At 46.0% G+C, this 18,100-nt stretch overlaps 1 protein-coding gene across 2 annotated transcripts in view; it reads left to right on the plus strand.

Moving 5' to 3' along the window:
* Positions 1 to 15,777, plus strand: part of LOC110131309 (pregnancy-associated glycoprotein 2-like) — a 36,327-nt gene extending 20,550 nt beyond the window's left edge. The window contains exons 1-9 of one of the 2 annotated variants that reach the window (XM_020883826.2): positions 6,341 to 6,855; positions 7,436 to 7,586; positions 8,416 to 8,533; positions 8,622 to 8,743; positions 9,962 to 10,161; positions 11,089 to 11,205; positions 13,479 to 13,623; positions 13,711 to 13,809; positions 15,513 to 15,777. In XM_020883826.2, the coding sequence (XP_020739485.2) occupies positions 6,755 to 6,855; positions 7,436 to 7,586; positions 8,416 to 8,533; positions 8,622 to 8,743; positions 9,962 to 10,161; positions 11,089 to 11,205; positions 13,479 to 13,623; positions 13,711 to 13,809; positions 15,513 to 15,665 (1,206 nt within the window). In that variant the 5' untranslated portion in view covers positions 6,341 to 6,754 and the 3' untranslated portion in view covers positions 15,666 to 15,777. Of the gene's footprint in view, positions 1 to 6,340; positions 6,856 to 7,435; positions 7,587 to 8,415; positions 8,534 to 8,621; positions 8,744 to 9,961; positions 10,162 to 11,088; positions 11,206 to 13,478; positions 13,624 to 13,710; positions 13,810 to 15,512 lie in introns of those variants that run through there. The other variant, XM_070457433.1, reaches the window with a different exon arrangement.
* Positions 15,778 to 18,100: the final 2,323 nt, after the last annotated feature.

An 18,100-nucleotide genomic window follows, 5' to 3' on the forward strand; every position in this document is an offset into this window, starting at 1 on the left:
CACTGTGAATGTAGAGTCAAATTCTGTGTTTTAGAGCCACTTAAATAATGTTTCTTTGCATTGATCGCTGAGGAAGGCTTTCATATCTCTCCTGGCTATTCTTTGGAACTATGCATTCAAATGTGAATATCTTTCCTTTTCTCCTTTGCTTTTTGCTTCTCTTCTTTTCACAGCTATTTGTAAGGCCTCCTCAGACAACTATTTTGCCTTTCTGCATTTCTTTTCCTTAGGGATGGCCTTGATCCCTGTCTCCTGTACAATGTCATGAACCTCCATCCATAGTTCATCAGGCTCTCTGTCTATCAGATCTAGTCCCTTAAATCTATTTCTCACTTCCACTGTATAGTCATAAGGGGTTTGATTTAGGTCATACCTGAATGGTCTAGTGGTTTTCCCTACTTTCTTCAGTTTAGTCGGAATTTGGCAATAAGGAGATCATGATCTGAGCCACAGTCAGCTCCTGGTCTTGTTTTTGCTGACTGTATAGAGCTTTTCCATCTTTGGCTGCAAAGAATATAATCAATCTGATTTCGGTGTTGACCATCTGGTGATGTCCATGTGTAACAACAGACTGGTTCCAAATAGGAAAAGGAGTACGTCAAGGCTGTATATTGTCACCCTGCTTATTTAACTTATATGTAGAGTACATCATGAGAAACGCTAGGCTGGAAGAAGCACAGCTGGAATCAAGATTGCCGGGAGAAATATCAATAACCTCAGATATGCAGATGACACCACCTTTATGGCAGAAAGTGAAGAGGAACTAAAAAGCCTCTTGATGAAAGTGAAAGAGGAGAGTGAAAAAGTTGGCTTAAAGCTTAACATTCAGAAAACTAAGATCATGGCATCTGGTCCCATCACCTCATGGGAAATAGATGGGGAGACAGTGGAAACAGTGTCAGACTTCATTTTGGGGGCTCCAAAATCACTGCAGATGGTGATTGCAGCCATGAAATTAAAAGACACTTACTCCTTGGAAGGAAAGTTATGACCAACCTAAATAGCATATTAAAGAGCAGAGACATTACTTTGCCAACAAAGGTCTGTCGGGTCAAGGCTATGGCTTTTCCAGTGGTCATGTATGGATGTGAGAGTTGGACTGTGAAGAAAGCTGAGCACCAAAGAATAGGTGTTTTTGAACTGTGGTGTTGGAGAAGACTCTTGAGAGTCCCTGGGACTTCAAGGAGATCCAACCAGTCCATCCTAAAGGAGATCAGTCCTGGGTGTTCATTGGAAGGATTGATGCTGAAGCTGAAACTCCAGTACTTTGGCCACCTCATGCAAAGAGTTGACTCATTGGAAAAGACCCTGATGCTTGGAGGGATTGGGGGCAGGAAGAGAAGGGGACGACAGAGGATGAGATGGCTGGATGGCATCACCAACTCGATGGGCATGAGTTTGAGTAAACTCCAGGAGTTGATGATGGACAGGGGGGCCTGGTGTGCTGCAGTTCATGGGGTCATAGAGTCGGACACGACTGAGTGACTGAACTGAACTGAAATAACGTTTTGTTCTGTGCAGTCATGTCACCAACTTGATACACTAAGGCTAATTTGCTGTCAATTGTTCTCAGCTTCTACAGATGTATTTATTTATTTTTGATCCTGTAACGCCTTTTCTTGGTTGCAAAGTCAAACTATAAAACAAGAAAAATCACTTCTGTCCCTGGCCCTCATCCATATATTATATTTTCAGTAGGTTTAGGCTTATTCTTCCCCTTTTTCTTATTGAAAATAGACATATATGTGTATGTAAATGCAACAACTATAAGCACTTTTCTGGTACCTCTTTTTCAAAAAACTAAAACCAGTGTACCCTGAGGGTCTCATGTGTCCCACTCCTCCCTCCATCCACATCATACCAGGTGCTGGGATGCCCTGTGCCTTACTCCATACTTCCCCGTGGAAGGTCAGTTTGGGTATATTTATAATATTTTGCTTCCACAAACAGTGTTGTAGTGAAGAGCTTGTGCATATGGTACTTGTATTTTTGCCAGTGTATTTTTGGGATAGATCCCTAGAAGTAGAATTGCTAAGTTAAAGGGCATATGTGTGTGTCATGTGTTAGACGCTGTCAAATCCCCTCTGTAAGGACTGAACCACCAAAGCTGAATGTTAACAATGTGCAAAAATGAGGGCTAAGACCCAGCACCCCATCTATACATACCTGGTGACCAGAGAGCCTCCCAATATTCTATGCAGAGGACAGGCTTGGACAGACCTCACATAGAAACACCCAGGCCCTGGGAGTCGTAAAAGGAACCATGGAGCACCATCGCCTTTACTTTGCATGGAATAACAGTCTAAGAGGTAACCCTGTTCATCTCAGGCTGAGCAGGAGTTCTGAGTGGTTTGTATTTTGTTTGTGTGTTCTTTGATTGATTAGACACTTTGCAATTTTCTCTTTCTGGGTTTGGTTTGGTTTTGCAGACAAAAAGTTGCAAGGCCTGAATCCTTTTGCTGCTGTTCAGTCACTTGTCATGTATGACTTTTCATAACCCCATGAACTACAGCACACCAGGCTTCCCTGTCCTCCACTGTCTCCTGGAGTCTGCTCAAACTCATGTCCATGGAGTCAGTGATGGCATACAATCATCTCATCCTCTTTTGCCCTCTTTTCCTCCTGCCCTCAATTTTTTCCAGCATCAGGTTTTTTCCAGTGAGTTAGTTCTTCACATCAGATGGGCAAATTAATTGGAACTTCAGCGTCAGCATCAGTCCTTCTAATGAATATCCAAAGATTTCCTTCAGAACTGACTATTTTTATCTCCTTGCTGTAAACAGGACTCTCAAGAGTCTTTCCCAGCACCACAATTCAAAAGCATTCATTCTTCAGCACTCAGCCTTCTTTATGGGCCAACTCTCACATGTGTACTTGACTACTGGAAAAACCATAGCTTTGACTATACAGGCCTTTGGTGGCAAAGTGATGTCTCTGCTTTGTAATATACTGTCTAGGTTTGTTATCACTTTTCTTCCAAGGAGCAAGCATCTTTTAATTTCATAGCTGCAGTCACTGTCCACAATGATTTTGGAGACTAAGAAAATTAAATCTGTCACTGTTTCCATTATTTCTCCATCTATTTGCCTTGAAGTGATGGGACCAGATGCCATGATCTTAGCTTTTTGAATGTTGAATTTTAAGCCAGGTTTTCACTCTCTTCTCTGACTTTCATCAAGAGGCTCTTTAGCTCATCTGTGCTTTTTGCCATTAAGGTAGTGTCATATGCGTATCTGAGTTTGTTGATATTTCTTCCAGTAATCTTAACTCCAGTTTGTGCTTCATCCAGCCCAGCATTTCCCTTGATGTAGTCTACATATAAGTTAAATAAGCAGGGTGACAGTATACAGCCTTGATGTACTCCTTTCCCAATTTTGACCAGTCCATTGTTCTATATCCAGTTCTAACTGTTGCTTCTTGACCTGCATATGGGTTTCTCAGTAGGTAAGTAAGGTGATCTGGTATTCCCAACTCTTTATGAATTTTCCACAGTTTGTATTGATTCACACAGTCAAAGACTTTAGCAAATCAATAAAGCAGAAGTAGATGTTTTTCTGGAATTCCCTTGCTTTTTCTATGATCCACTGGATGTTGGCAATTTGATCTCTGGTTCCTCTGCCATTTCTAAATCCAGCTTGTACATCTGGAAGTTCTTGGTTCATGTATTTTTGAAGCCTAATTTGAAGGATTTTGAGCGTTACCTTGCTAGTATGGGAAATGAGGACAATTGTGCAGTCAATATCAATTTCAGATTGATTATATTTTTTGCATACAAAGGTCGAGAGGCTGTATACAGTCAACAAAAACAAGACCAGGAGCTGACTTGGCTCAGATCATGAGCTCTTTATTGGCAAATTCAGACTTATATTGAAGAAAGAAGGGAAAACAATTAGGCCATTCAGATGTGACTTAAATCAAATCCATTATGATTATACAGTTTAAGTGACTAATAGAGTCCAGGGATTAGATGTTATAGACAGAGTGCCTGAAGAATTACAGAGAGAGGTTTGTAACATTGTACAGGAGGTGGTGACCAAAGCCATTCCCAGGAAAAAAAGAAATGCAACAAGGTAAATGGATTGTCTGAGGAGGCTGTACAAATAGCTGAGAAAAGAAGAGAAGTGAAAGGCAAAGGGGAAAAGGTAAGATATACTCCTCTGAATGCCGAGTCCCAAAGAAGAGCCAGGAGAAATAAGAAAGCGGCCTTAAGTGAACAATTCAAAGAAATAGAAGAAAACAATAGAGTGGGAAAAATTAGAGATCTCTTCAAGAAAATGAGAGATACCAAGGGAACATTTCATGCAAAGATGGGCACAATAAAGGACAGAAATCGCAAGGACCTAACAGAAGCAGAAGATATTAAGAGGTGGCAAGAATACACAGAAGAACTATTAAAAAAAGATCTTAATGACCCAGATAACCTCAATGGTGTGATCACTCACCTAAAGCCAGACATTCTGGAGTGGTAAGTCAAGTGAGCCTTAGGAAGCATCACTATGAACAAAGCTAGCGGAAGTGATGGAATTCCAGCTGAGCTATTTCAAATCCTAAAACATGGTGCTGTGAAAGTGCTGCACTCAATATGCCAGCAAATTAGGAAAGCTCAGCAGTGGTCACAGGACTGGAAAAAGTCAGTTTTCACTGCAATGCCAAAGAAGGGCAATGTCAAAGAATGTTCAAACTACTACACAATTGTGCTCATTTCACATGGAACCTATTAGGGAAGTAGAATTCTATCCATTTGTCCCCAACAAATGGATATTATTAAATTTATTGGTTTACATCACCCTGCTGATCCTTCTTTACAAATGGAAAGAAAATTAACAAAGCTAATATGCATTCAGTCTCTTATTCAATCAACCAACTTGAATTGAATCCCCTCTCTGTCCCCTCACTACTCCCACCTCTAGGGCAGAAATAAAAACCTGCACAGCATGCAGTCTGAATTCAGCACACAGTTGTTTGACATTTGGCTCCCACTATTGATCTCAGAGGGAGAGTAGTGAGTGGTCCTGAAGAGAGAACTTTGTTTCCTGCCCAAGAATTAAACCTGGGTAACGGAAGAAAACCAAAAGTCCTAGCCACTAGGCCACCAGGAGCTAGAGGTTAGAAGCAATGTGGTCCTGGCTCTTACCCCTGTTTGAAAGCAAGAATGTTTCAAAGAGGCAAAAACTGTGAAATCAGGTACAAATTTTATTATCAGAGACATGACACGATGTATGGTGGGCCCATGGGAAAACAGTTGTTCCATTCGCCTCAGAAGCAGGCATAGAAACCCACAGAGAGGGGAAGGACATGGGCATCTTCTGTAATGAAGAGGAGTGCAGTGCGTCAAAAACTAGGCAGGGGTGATACCCAAAGAGGAGTGTGGGCGTCCTGAGTGAGAAGCAGTGCCATGTGGAGGTGAAGGAAATCATTTACATAGGACAGTCCTTCTGGGCCTCTGTTTACCCTTGGGCAGTTTTCTTCTTTCTTTCTTCACACCTGACTGGTCCATGGACCCTCCCCAAGATGCATTCACAACTTTTTGCTAAGATGGATCCCACTGCACAGGCCTATGGGTGCATGTCCACACTTATTATGGGGTGAGATCCCCTCTCTTTTCCACCCCAAGAAGCCTTCTTGCACATGTGCAGCTGGGTAAATCTTCCTTGACCTCAGGAGTGGGCACCTTATCTCCTTGTTTTAGTAGAGCTCAGCTTTACCACTAGCTTTGCCCTGGAACAGTCTGGGTGAGAGCAAAAGCTCAGTTTTACTCCACTTGACAACCACCAGGTGTCTGGCTCAGAGGCCAACTATAGCTACCTCATTTTGTTTTTGAAAACCAAAATAAAAAAGAGATAGAGTTAAGATTGTCCATATTTGAGTCAGGAGATAGTACACAAATATCTAGACTTCTCTGAATGGAGCCAATCTAAATGAAGCCAATCACCCTGCTTTCCAGCCTGGAAGCTGCTGGTTGGAGCTGAGGAGAGGCAGTTCCCAGTAGAAAGGCCTGTCATGCCAGGTATCCAGGATGCCCACTGAACACTATCATTCATTTCTCTTGGGCCAGGGGTTTTTGAGAAATGACTTAGACTGCTAGCTCCTTAGGATAATGAACATCTGTGTGTTACTCAACTTTGACTTTCCAATGTCCTACCCAGACCCCAGCACACAGGGTTCCCCTTAAATGTTTGTTGGATGATATAAAGAATCTGGTGGATGCCTGCATCACATTTCTTCCAATACTGAAACCATGCAATTGCAGTACTACTCCAGCCTAGATCTTTGATACAGACTGGCATCAAAGGTGCCCCTGATCTGTGCCAATGTCCCACTACCTAAAGCCACTCATATGTCACTGGGCTGCCCCTAAAGTCTTCACTTTGCTAGTGATTTCTTTTCCTTCTAGCAATCCCTTCTCCAACTGAGGACAGCCACATACATCTTAGGAATATCACATGAGATCACGAATGTTTAGCATGGGCCCCAGCATTTACTTTTATCATATTATTATCAGTGTTTTATCTCCAAGCTGGCAGCAGTCTCCTCATTCTTTGTTTAGTTTAATTTTTCATTCAAGCCTCAAAGAACAAGTTACAGTAGAAATTTCTGTATTCTGAGAATTGTCTAATCCAATGTCCACAGAAAATGATAGAGATAAAGATTTTATCAAGAGTTTGGTATTCTTTATCAGATCTATTAGTAGCCTAAAGGGGACAATTATCTCAGGTCAGAACATATATAGCTAGGAGCTCTTGGCCACCACTGTATGCTAAGAACCCGAACTTCCCTGAATACTAGGACCCAGGAAAGAAGCATGAAGTGGCTTGTGCTCATCGGGCTGGTGGCCATCTCAGAGGGCATAGTCATGTAAGTATGGGGACTGTAAGTGGCATCATCTCTCTTTCTGGGATTTCTCTTTTCGTCCTCTTATTCTTCCATCCATCAGGGTTAGAAGAGAAAGTAATCATTCTCCGGCAGTCTTAAATTTCAACTCTCACTTATTGATGAGAATATTGTCATGGGCATCGTTCATGGGGCAGGCTTACAGAGTTGCATAACTCTGGGAGTACCAGTCACATCATGACCCATATAAAAATGGCACTCCTGGGAATTGTTCAGTGCATGACCTGTGCAGCTCTCGGTGTGGTGCTATAGAAAAGCATTTCTCCTGCATTTGCTTTTAGGTCTTCTCTCTGCTCTCTCTCCTCTGCTGTGTGTATGTGTCAGGGTGTTCATCTGTGTAGGCTCCAAATGGTCATCTGGTTTACCCAAGATTACACAACAGAACCTGTATGCAGACCTAGGTCTTTGACATGTCTTTGCATGGCATTCTGATAAAAGGTGACACTCATAAAAATGCTTGGAAAATACACGGTGCCATTACAATGCCAGATATGACACTCATACTTGGTTACTGGCTCTTCCTTTTCCCCATGCTTGGTAAAAGAATCCCTATGACGAAGATGAAGACACTTCGAGAAACAGTCTTGGAAGAAATTACGCCAAAAGATTTCCTGGAGGAACGATCTTATAACCTGTCCCAGGAAACTAATCTTGACTACAAGTTCTCATCTCATCCCCTGAGGAACTTCTTGAACGTGAGCGTGTTGGGAGGATGGTGCTCCGCAGCTGAGGCTCTGGTCTAGCACTGGGGCTCATCTGGAGGTGCCAGGTGGGATGTTGAGGCTGGGGCTCCTGCAGGAGGCAGAAACAGTGGGGAACAGGAACCCATTCCCAGAGGAGAAGGCAGTCTTGTCTTCAAATCTTGGTCTGTGGTGACTGGGCCCAGCAATGACCAGCTGGTAGGTAAACATCCATTTCTGGGTCAAAAAGGTGGCATTAGTTTCAGGGAGATTATTCTTTCTGAACTAAGTGAGCCACTGATAAAAGACGAATGGTGAGACATGCCAAACAAAAGATAACGCCGACTGCAAATCAAGTGTGAATCCCCAGGCAGAGAAAGTTCACCCTCTACAGATCCAGAAAAGACACTAGTTTACTGAGCCCCTAATGCATGTGACTCCATAAAGGTCTAACACTATAGCTACTGTTTTGTTTAATTTTTAAAGGAGGGGGAGATGCTTATCTCTTGTTCAAGAATGCATAGGCAAGCCAGAGAGAGTAAAAAATTGAATACATATCAAGAAAGGGGCTACCCTCATGTTGTTGACAGGGCATGCTCTGAGATTAGCAGGAGTGGCCTGGGGTGAACTAGGAGGGCCACCTGGAGAAGAAGGTGATAAGGTTGGCCTTAAAGAGGAGACTGGAGAGCTTCTCAGATGAAGGGACCTCTGAGCAGAGGCTGTGAGGAAGGGCGATTGGAAAGTGATTTCAGGCCTTGGGATGCCCAGAGGGAGGCAGGACGCTATGAACAGAGGGTAGCCAGGCAGCCAAGTCTGCTCTAACCTCCCTCCCTGACCCCTGTAGATGGCCTACATCATCAACATCACCATTGGAACACCCCCTCAAGAGTTCAGTGTCATCATTGACACCAGCTCGTCTGACTTGTGGGTTTCCTTCATCTACTGCCAAGCTCCCTCCTGCTGTGAGTACCAGCCCCCCACCCATCTTGTCCTCCCCCTCCCCCCCTCCATTCCCGGCACCTGACTGATACCCATCACTTGTGTCGGCAGCTAAATACTTGAGATACAACCCTAAGACGTCCAGCAGCTTCCAATCTGATGAGGGGAAACACATCAAACTCACTTATGGATCTGGAAGCATAACAGGAGTTCTTGCCACTGACACAGTTCGGGTAATGTGGGAACCAGGGGCTCAGTCAGGTCTGGTCCTGGGAGCAACCACTGCCTGTAAAATAGATGCAGCTGGGAGGGACTGTCTTTCTGAAAGTCCCCTCATGGCTGGCCACATGCCCAGCAGGGCCCTGTCCCTGGGGAGACAGTGCCCCTGCTGACACACAAACTCCCAAAACAGTGAACCCCAGAGAGGGGCTTGGAGGGTGGACCCGCATATCCATTACCCAAGGTGCGTTTTGCTGGAGTAGGAAGAAGGGGGAATAAAGCACCCCCTTTTATATTCACAGGCTCTACAGGGCACTTTCATGGTAATAACTTGTTTTATCTTGCAACATCTACAGGCAGGAGGTACTATTATTAGCCCAGGATAAAGATGAGGGACATGAGGTGTAGAGAATGAGGGCCTTGCCCAGCTCATGTATTTTTTAAGTTGGAGCTTGGCTGTCCTTCAAGATACGAGTAAGTGTGGGATTTGGGGAAACGATAAAGCTGATCTGGGGCCCTTGGGGCAGCACAGGGCTTCAGGTATCCAGGCAGGGAAATCAGGGGTCACAGGTGTAAGATGGGACTGATAAAAGGGTTCTCACTCTAGGGGGCCTTTGAGACTAATAAAAACTATGTCCTGCCCCCCCCCCCCCCACATACACACACAGTGCCTGAGTGTGCTCCCCCTGTGTTTCTCTGTCTGGGCCTATGTCTCCCTCTGTCTCACACACACACAGGCACTCACACACAAGTGTGCATATCCCCAAAAGCCTGATATCCAGGAAGAATGTTCATTAGAACCCAGCCAAAGACATTGTATAATGGGCTTCTGTCTTCCTGGGCTGACGCAGGATCCACAATGCATTGCAATGAATTCAGTTCATGTTTGTCATCAGATCATAGTGTTGCCAAAGAGAAGAATATTCTGCTCTCTATTCATTGTATCCTCAGAGGGGAACCACTCAGTCCTGCCCTGAGTTTGGTTGCCCCACCTGTACAGAAGACATGAGACCAATTTGACTCACTCAGATGGTGTTTGCAGGATAAGCAGGCATTGCTAAGATGCATGGCCCCACACAAACGGAACCCAAATTCCTGTCCCAGCTTGATGTCCCCATCTGAGATCAACTGATGATTCAGTTCTCTAGAGTGCTAATGGCATCTACAGTCCCACAGCCCAGTTCTAGTCCCACTTCCCAAATTTTACGTGGGCACACTCTCCTCTCTCACAGATCGGGGGACTTATTGCCAAGTCACAGACGTTTGTCCTCAGCATGAATAAGCTCAGTGGGGCCTTGGAACAAGCACCTTATGATGGCATCATGGGCTTAGCCTACCCCAGCCTCGCCATCCTAGGGACCACCCCCATCTTCGACAACCTGAATAAAAACGGAATCATTTCTGAGCCTGTCTTTGCCTTTTTCATAAGCAGGTAAGTCTGAGCTGGACAAGTCCTCTCTCCAAATTAACTATAAGATGCTTTCAGTTGCATGAAAAATTAAAGACTACCTCATCCATAATATTCCAGTGAGATGGTCTAGCCTAGGAGAACTATGGCCCCAGGATCACATCTGGCCCCGTCACTGGGTTTTTATCAATACAGTTTCATTGGAACACAACCATGCTCATGAGTCCAAGGGTGCAGTTTTGTTCAGGGAGGTGGAGGTAATAGGGAAAGCAGTAGAAGGTGTCAGGATATTGGAGGAAAAGGCGACAGGTTTTGCTAATGAATTTGATAAGGATGGAAGGAGAAGGATGCCTGGAATGTTTCCTTTCTCATTAACATTTCACTGGGAACCCAGGACAAGCTACAGAATTTGCAAGAGCCAGCACAAAATGAAAAAGTGAAACCCCTTGTTTGAAACACATTAGGGATTTCAAGACAGGGAGAGTGGAGGTGGGTGGCCTGCTCAGCTTGAAGTCCCATGGACAGCACAGGTCACAGGCAAGAAGAGCCAACCCTGGGTGAGCCTGAACCCATGTTCTTAGCTCCCTCAGACATCATCTTTCCTGAAAAATGACAGGCTAGACAAGGAGGAAGCCTGACCCCTCCAGCATAGAGTCCTCTGAGGGTGTATCTGAGCATCCAGGTGGCTGGAAAAGTCCAGGCCCTCTTCAGAAGGATGGGTGGTCGGAGCCAGGCCTGGTTGGAGCCAGGCTGCCCAGGTTCGAACCTCTTCTGTGACACTCGTTAGATGGGGACCGACCCTGGTCAGGTACGCAAGCTCTCCAAGCATCCGTTTCCGCATGTGTAAAATGGAGACGATAGTAGTGCCTCTGACGGGTGAAGAAGCACAGCCCTCAGACAGTGGCTGGTGTTACCCTCCTCCAATGAGCTCCTTCTTCCTCCTCTCTTCAGCTGGCCACACAAGAGCAGCTTGCTGATGCTTGGTGGGGTGGACCACGCCTACCACAAGGGAGCTCTCAAGTGGGTACCAGTTACCGAAGCCGGCTTATGGCAGATAACTGTGGACCGGTAAGCCTGCCCCTCTGAGGGCCACCCCAAACGATGCTGCCACACATGCACATGGACACATACAATTCAGTTCAGTTCAGTCACTCAGTCGTGTCTGACTCTTTGTGACCCCATGAATCGCAGCATGCCAGGCCTCCCAGTCCATCACCAACTCCAAGAGTTTACCCAAACTAATGTCCATTGAGTTTGTGATGCCATCCAACCATCTCATCCTCTGTCATCCCCTTCTCCTCCTGCCCTCAATCTTTCCCAGCATCAGGGTCTTTTCAAATGAGTCAGCTCTTCACATCAGGTGGCCAAAGTATTGGAGTAAGTTTCAGCTTCAACATCAGTCCTTCCAATGAACACCCAGGACTGATCTCCTTTAGGATGGACTGGCTGGATCTCCTTGCAGTCCAAGGGTCTCTCAAGAGTCTCCTTCAACACCACAATTCAAAAGCATATATTCTTTGGTGCTCAGCTTTCTTTATAGTCCAACTCTCACATCCATACATGACTACTGGAAAAACCATAGCCTTGACTAGACGGACCTTTGTCAGCAAAGTAATGTCTCTGCTTCTTAATATGCTATCTAAAAAAAAAAAATATATATGCTATCTAGGTTAGTCATAACTTTCCTTCCAAGGAGTAAGCATCTCTTAATTTCATGGCTGCAGTCACCATCTGCAGTGATTTTGGAGCCCAAGAAAATAAAGTCTCTCACTGTTTCCAATGTTTCCCCATCTATTTGCCAACTTTTTCACTCTCCTATTTCACTTTCATCAAGAGGCTCTTTAGTTCTTCATTTTCTGCCATAAGGGTGGTATCATCTGCATATCTGAGGTTATTGATATTTCTCCCAGCAATCTTGATTCCAGCTTGTGCTTCCTCCAGCCCAGCGTTTCTCATGATGCACTCTGCATGTAAGTTAAATAAGCAGGGTGACAATATACAGCCCTGACGTACTCCTTTTCATACACACACAAATGCACACACAGTCACACACAGACATACGCTCCACACACACACGTAAAAACAGATACAGAGACACATATAAACACATACAGAGGCAAACATATAAACACACAGAGACACACACATGCATGCAAATATGCACACAGGAACACACACCACCCATGGTTTCATAATTTCCCCAGAGCTGCTGTCCAGGCCTCTGACCAGGGTCCTGAAAGGGTCCAGAGAGGCCTGGGCAGCTGGGGGAGAGCTGCATTCCTCTGCTGTGAGGTGGGGAGCCTGGTTAAAGGACCCTATAGTATGGTGAAAAGAGAATCAGGGGGAATTTCACCAACCTGAACAGGATTGTGTTAAGATGACCTACTGACCAGGGCCACCCAGGACCTAGGGTATTCTCAGGACACAGAATTGCCAGTTGAAAAGCTGAGAAAGTCCTGAAAAACTGGGAAAACTGGTCTCCTCAGAGAGAAGTTACACAACAGTGAAGAGAGTCTGGCTGCAGTCTTGAGACCTGAGAGCAACACATAAAAAGAGACACCCCACCTAACCAGTGCTACTTGCCGCCCAAGCCTGGCACACAGCGGGGCAGGGGCTGTGCCTGAATCAGGAAGCTGGGATCCAGGCATGGCCTGAGAACAAGGGGCGAGAATTGATGGGATTCTCTGTGATAGCCTCAGGCCAAAGCTCACCTGCTCTTTGGAGGCCCCTGGGTCTGCTCATGCTCCCCTGGCAGGGACCTCAGGGTCTGAGTCGGGTGAGGGGGCAGTGCTGGGAGACAAACTCTCCCAAGGCAGCCTGTGTCTCCCCCACTACCGCTCATTCATTCGTTCAACAATCATACATTGTACATCGCTTGTGTGCTGGGCACTTGAGGGAGGCACTGAGGATCCAACTTGCCCTCACATCTAGTGAGGCAGACATAGGTAAAACAACATGAAATGAAGTTCACACACAGTGAATTACCACCTTGGTACATGCTAGACATGAGGAAGAGTCTACAGAGTCTGAGAACGACAGGAGCCTTACCTACTCTGGCGAAGAAGACTTTCCTGACATAGTGACCATTAACCTGGAAGATAAAGAGAAATTTGCTAAACAAAGGGGATGAAGTTCTAGGAAGCTCGCCAGCACAAGCCCAGGCCCTGAGCCTGGTGCCTGTAAGAACTGAAAGGAAGTTAAAAAGATGATGTGACCAGAGAAAAGAAAAACAGAGTCAGGGCAAGAGCTGAAGAGCTCTTCAGGAGAGAGTCAGGGAAGGGATAGTGATATGGGGGTCTCCAGAGTGATCCTAGTGCCCGCTTTGTCCCTCCGTCTTTCAGCATCTCCATGAATAGAAAAGTGATTGCTTGTTCCGGCGGATGTCAGGCCATTTTGGATATCGGGAGCTCATATTTGTTTGGCCCAACTGACATAGTCAGAAGCATCCTGAGGAGCATCAACCCCAGCCCCCTCCAGAATGAACAGGTGAAGGGTCATGCCACAGAGTCATTCTTGGGCTCCCCACACACCAAGGAACACCTGGATCAACCTCTCTCCTGCTTTCTTTTACAGCGATTGATTTCATGTCACCGTACCATAGCCCTGCCTCCTGTTATCTTCACCATCAATGGCATGGACTACCCACTGACCCGTAAATACTACATCCAGAAGGTAAGGGGACGACCTTGGGGGCTGGTTCCCAAATCTCAGACTTACAGGAACCCTTGGGTTCCTGCTGGGAGGAGGGCGCCCTCTGCAGGCCTGGTCACAACATTGCTGCACCTCAGATGCTGCTGAGTCCCTGTGGCTGGGCCAGCGCCTCCCACAAAACCAACCACGTGAGAGTGAAGGGCGGTCTGGGACATCCCTCCTCCTGCAATAACCGTGGAGACCCCACCCCGTGCTGGCGTGGTGGGAGTCACAAGGAGAGGGGAACACTAAGGGTCTCAGGTTTCCCAGAGCTTCAGTTCAACCAGAGACCTCAGATGCATGAACGCGGAAAGTCAGCTCTAGCAATCCCTGGAATAGAACAAGTGACAAGGTGGGTTGGCTGAGGACAGTCCTGTTGTGCTGTCCCACCATAGGGGTTAACAGTCTCCCCTTCCCAACACGGAAGTGTCCAGATTGAGATCATAAATTACATGCTTATGCTAGAATTTGGCTACAACGTCGCACTCTGCGAGTTGCGGTACTGACCCCTCTGTGGGGAAGTTGGATGCTAAGGTGAATAAAGGAGCACAGTGGCTGCCCAGCCCGGCACAGGGTGGAGGCTTCATGTCAGCTCCCTGTGGGAGTTCAGAGCAGGCTGATGGGCTCAAAGGAGGCTTTGAAGAAAGGGAATTGCAGTAATTCTAAACCCCCAGCCTCATGAAGGAATGAGGAAGCCTGCTTGGGTTGAGACAAATCTATAATAGATTCTACGGTACCCACAGGGGCTGTGCAAAGGGGTCCGGGGGCAGATTAGGGGTGAGGAGGGCTACAGACCAAGAGAGCACCAGGGTAAGTCACCCAACCCAGACTGGAGTGACCAAATGATGTGAGTGTAGGACCAGAAAGTTTTCCTAGACGGCCTGAGCGCAGTAGGAAGAATGCATTGTGACAATGCTATTTACAATGGGTAACCAACAACAACCTACTACGTAGCACAGGGAGCTCTGCTCAGTGTTACATGGCAGCCTGGACGGGAGGGGAGTTTGGGGGAGAGTGGGGACATGTATATGTATGGCTGAGTCCCATTGCTGTCCACCTGAAACTATCACAATACTGTTAATTGGCTATCCTTCAATACAAAATTTAAATTTTTTTTAGAAAAAGAATGGGTTGTGGGCAATGGGGAGAAGAATAGGTATTCCCTGTGGATGAAAAAAAGAGGGCAGGAGTCAGAAGGAAAGAAACAGCAGAGTGTGATGGGGAGCTATGGGCCATTCTTTTTCTTTGAAAAAAAAAAAAAGTACTTTGAAGTAGAGCTGACTTACAGTGTTGTGTTAATTTCTGCTCTAAACCTAAGTCATTCAGTTTTATATATATAAATGTATGCCTACTCTTTTTCATATTCTTTTCTATTACAGTTTATCATGGGATACTGAATGCAGTCACCTGTGCTATACAGTAGAACTTTGTTGTTTTACAGTCTCTATATATTAGTTTGCATCTGATAATCCCAAACTCCCAATCCTCCCCTCCCCACACCCCTCTGTCATGGCAACCACATGTTTTGGCCCTTCTTGTTCCTATACCCTCACTTCTGCAGCTGCTGTGAGAGCCACTTGATTCTTCCCAAACGGGAAAAAATGGAAAAGCTCTCTGCTCTGGATATTGAGGGGGGTGGCAGGTAAGTGCTCATGCTGACTGGTGTGCATTTTTGTCTCCCCCAGGTTTCTGAAGACATCTGCTTTATAACCTTTAATGGGGGCACAGAAAACCTGAGCCCCCCAGAGACCTGGGTCCTGGGGGACATCTTCCTGAGAGCATATTTCACAGTTTTTGATCGGGGAAACAACAGGATTGGCCTGGCTCCCTCAGTGTAAATGCTGGGCTGCTTTAGGAATCACTCAGGCCCACTCCAAAGACACCTTCACACGTAGGGCACTCCCGCCCAGGGATGCTGGTGAACTGTGTTTGGTGCTATGCAAGCCCTGTCCTCAGAAAAGAATAAAGGATTTCATCTCAATAGAGCTAATACAAATGGCTGCTTCTGTTTGGGTTGGGGAGGTGCATCAAAACTGGGAAGGATCTAGAATCAAGTCTGAACCACAAGTAAAAGGATCCCAACTCCAACTGGCTTCAAGAGAGGAGAGACTTATTGAAAAGACACCGGGGATCTGGGATGCAGGAACTGGAGCAGATCCAAAGATCTCAGGGACTGTACCCAAGAAATCAGAAGCCATCAGCTCACTCTTTGACACCCTCACACTTCCCCTTCTCTCTTCTTTGATTCTCTTAGCCTGACAGCTTTCTTCCCTCGGGTTTCTACACCTAGTGAGAGTTTCAAGCTGCCTGCCTCACGCCTTTATCTCTCTAAAGCAACTAACCAGTAAGGAAAGAAGCTCAGAAGACATCAGGTTCAAGGGAGTGCTTTGAAGGGACCACATCTGATCATGTGTCCAGTCCTGGACCAAGCATCCTGGAAGGGGCATGGAGTCCTATAGCTGGTTTAATTCATCACCTGGCCCTGCCTGTGATAGTTATGTGTGACCAGTTCCTCCAGAACCACATAGTTGAAACTGGGGAAAGGCAGCCCCAAAGAAGTGAAGAGTTTATGACCGCAACACCAACTCCACCACTTCCCATCCAGATGGATAGGGTTACAGTGCCTGCACACTCAGTCATATCTGACTCTATACAACCCCATGGACTGTAGCCCCCAGGGTCCTCAGTCCATAGGATTTGCAGGCAAGAATACTGGGGTGGGTAGCCATTTCCTTCTCAGGGGAACTTCCGAACCCAGGGATTGAACTAAGCCTCCTGCACTGGGAGCAAGATTCTTAACTCTGAGCCATCTGGGAAGCCCCCTTTCAGAGGGATGGTAAGGGGTAAAAAAAAAAAATAGCTTCTATCCTCCCCATCTCAGAGGAACACTGGCAGTAGCTTTCTGCTCCAGGGGGTCTCGGTGAAGTCCTTCAAGTTGAGATGGTTTCCTTTCCTCCTCCCACCCCAATCACCAGCTCTCTACAACCCATACCTGCTGTGTCCCTTCCAGTCCCACTTCCCAAGTTTCAGGCCTGTGTGGATCTTTGAGCCATTCCCCTCCTCTGGGGTCCAGCAGGACCCTTCCACTGGCCTCCAGTGCTGCTGGGGAGGATGCCACTCATATAATGGGGGACCCAAGGTGCACAGAGCCGTCAGCCTTTCTGACTTCCTTCAAGGGTAGAGCTCTAAACCATTTGGTTCAAGTTGCCATGGATTGACACTATAAGAGTGGAAGCATCACTTTCTCTCACCTGGAGACCTGAGGCAGAGGCCCTGATGGGGACGCCAGGGTCAGAGGCAGAGAAAAGATAAGAGAAAAAACAAACAACAAAAAAATAAGTAACGTGGAAAACAGACCCAACTCAATGCATAGTATTGAAAGTTTGCTGCTGTGAGCTGTGTGTTACACTGGGATTTGTGACCTCTGGAGGAGAGGATTTTGATCAGGGGTCAGAGACATGGCTTGATTACTTGAGCTTTTTGTGTAGAAAAATTTTATTAAAGCATAGTAGAGATAAGGAAAGCTTCTGACATAGACATCAGAAGGGGACAGAAAGAGTGCCCCCTTGCTAGTTTTTAACGAGGTGTTTTATGTCTGTTGGAAAGCTATTAACCATATAACAGACACCTCAGCGCTGAGGGAGTTTCACATGCCCTTCTCCCACAATACGCATTTTTGAGACATCCTCTGGCCATAAAACAATTAACAGGAATACTAGTTGGATGAGCCATTTATAGCCCAAGGTTTGAGAAAAGAAAAAGAAAATTAGTCTTAGGTGGAACCATTTTGAAGAAAGACAGATTCCAAAGCAAATACATAGTTTCATTAACACAGCTTGGGAAAAAAATACTTCCATAAGAAAAACACATTGGTTAGTTCAAGGTAGAACCAGGCGTCATCAACACAGAATTTAAAGAAGACTCTTTGAATTTTGTGCTGAGAAGTGAAAAACATCTGCCACTTGCAGGTTATGATTTCCTTCTGCCACTTGGGGTCCTCTGGCCTTCCTACCTGTTACCCTCTCAGTATGGGCCTTTCCTCTATAAGGCAAGCATCAGTCAAAGAGACGTATTCCTCATCTCTTCCTCATCTTTCATTCACTACAAATTTACTGAGCAGCTATATGTGCCAGGTGCTGCGGTGGACCCCAGGGGAGAGGGATGGGCTGGAACCCACCACCAAGTCATGGAGACAGTTAAAGAGACAACTCTCACTGGGGAGGGCCAGATGGAGAAAATGGCAGAGCTGTGGGTAAGAGGCCAAGGAGTGAAG

Source organism: Odocoileus virginianus, chromosome 28 (genome assembly GCF_023699985.2).
Source record: "Odocoileus virginianus isolate 20LAN1187 ecotype Illinois chromosome 28, Ovbor_1.2, whole genome shotgun sequence".
Lineage (NCBI taxonomy): Eukaryota > Metazoa > Chordata > Mammalia > Artiodactyla > Cervidae > Odocoileus > Odocoileus virginianus.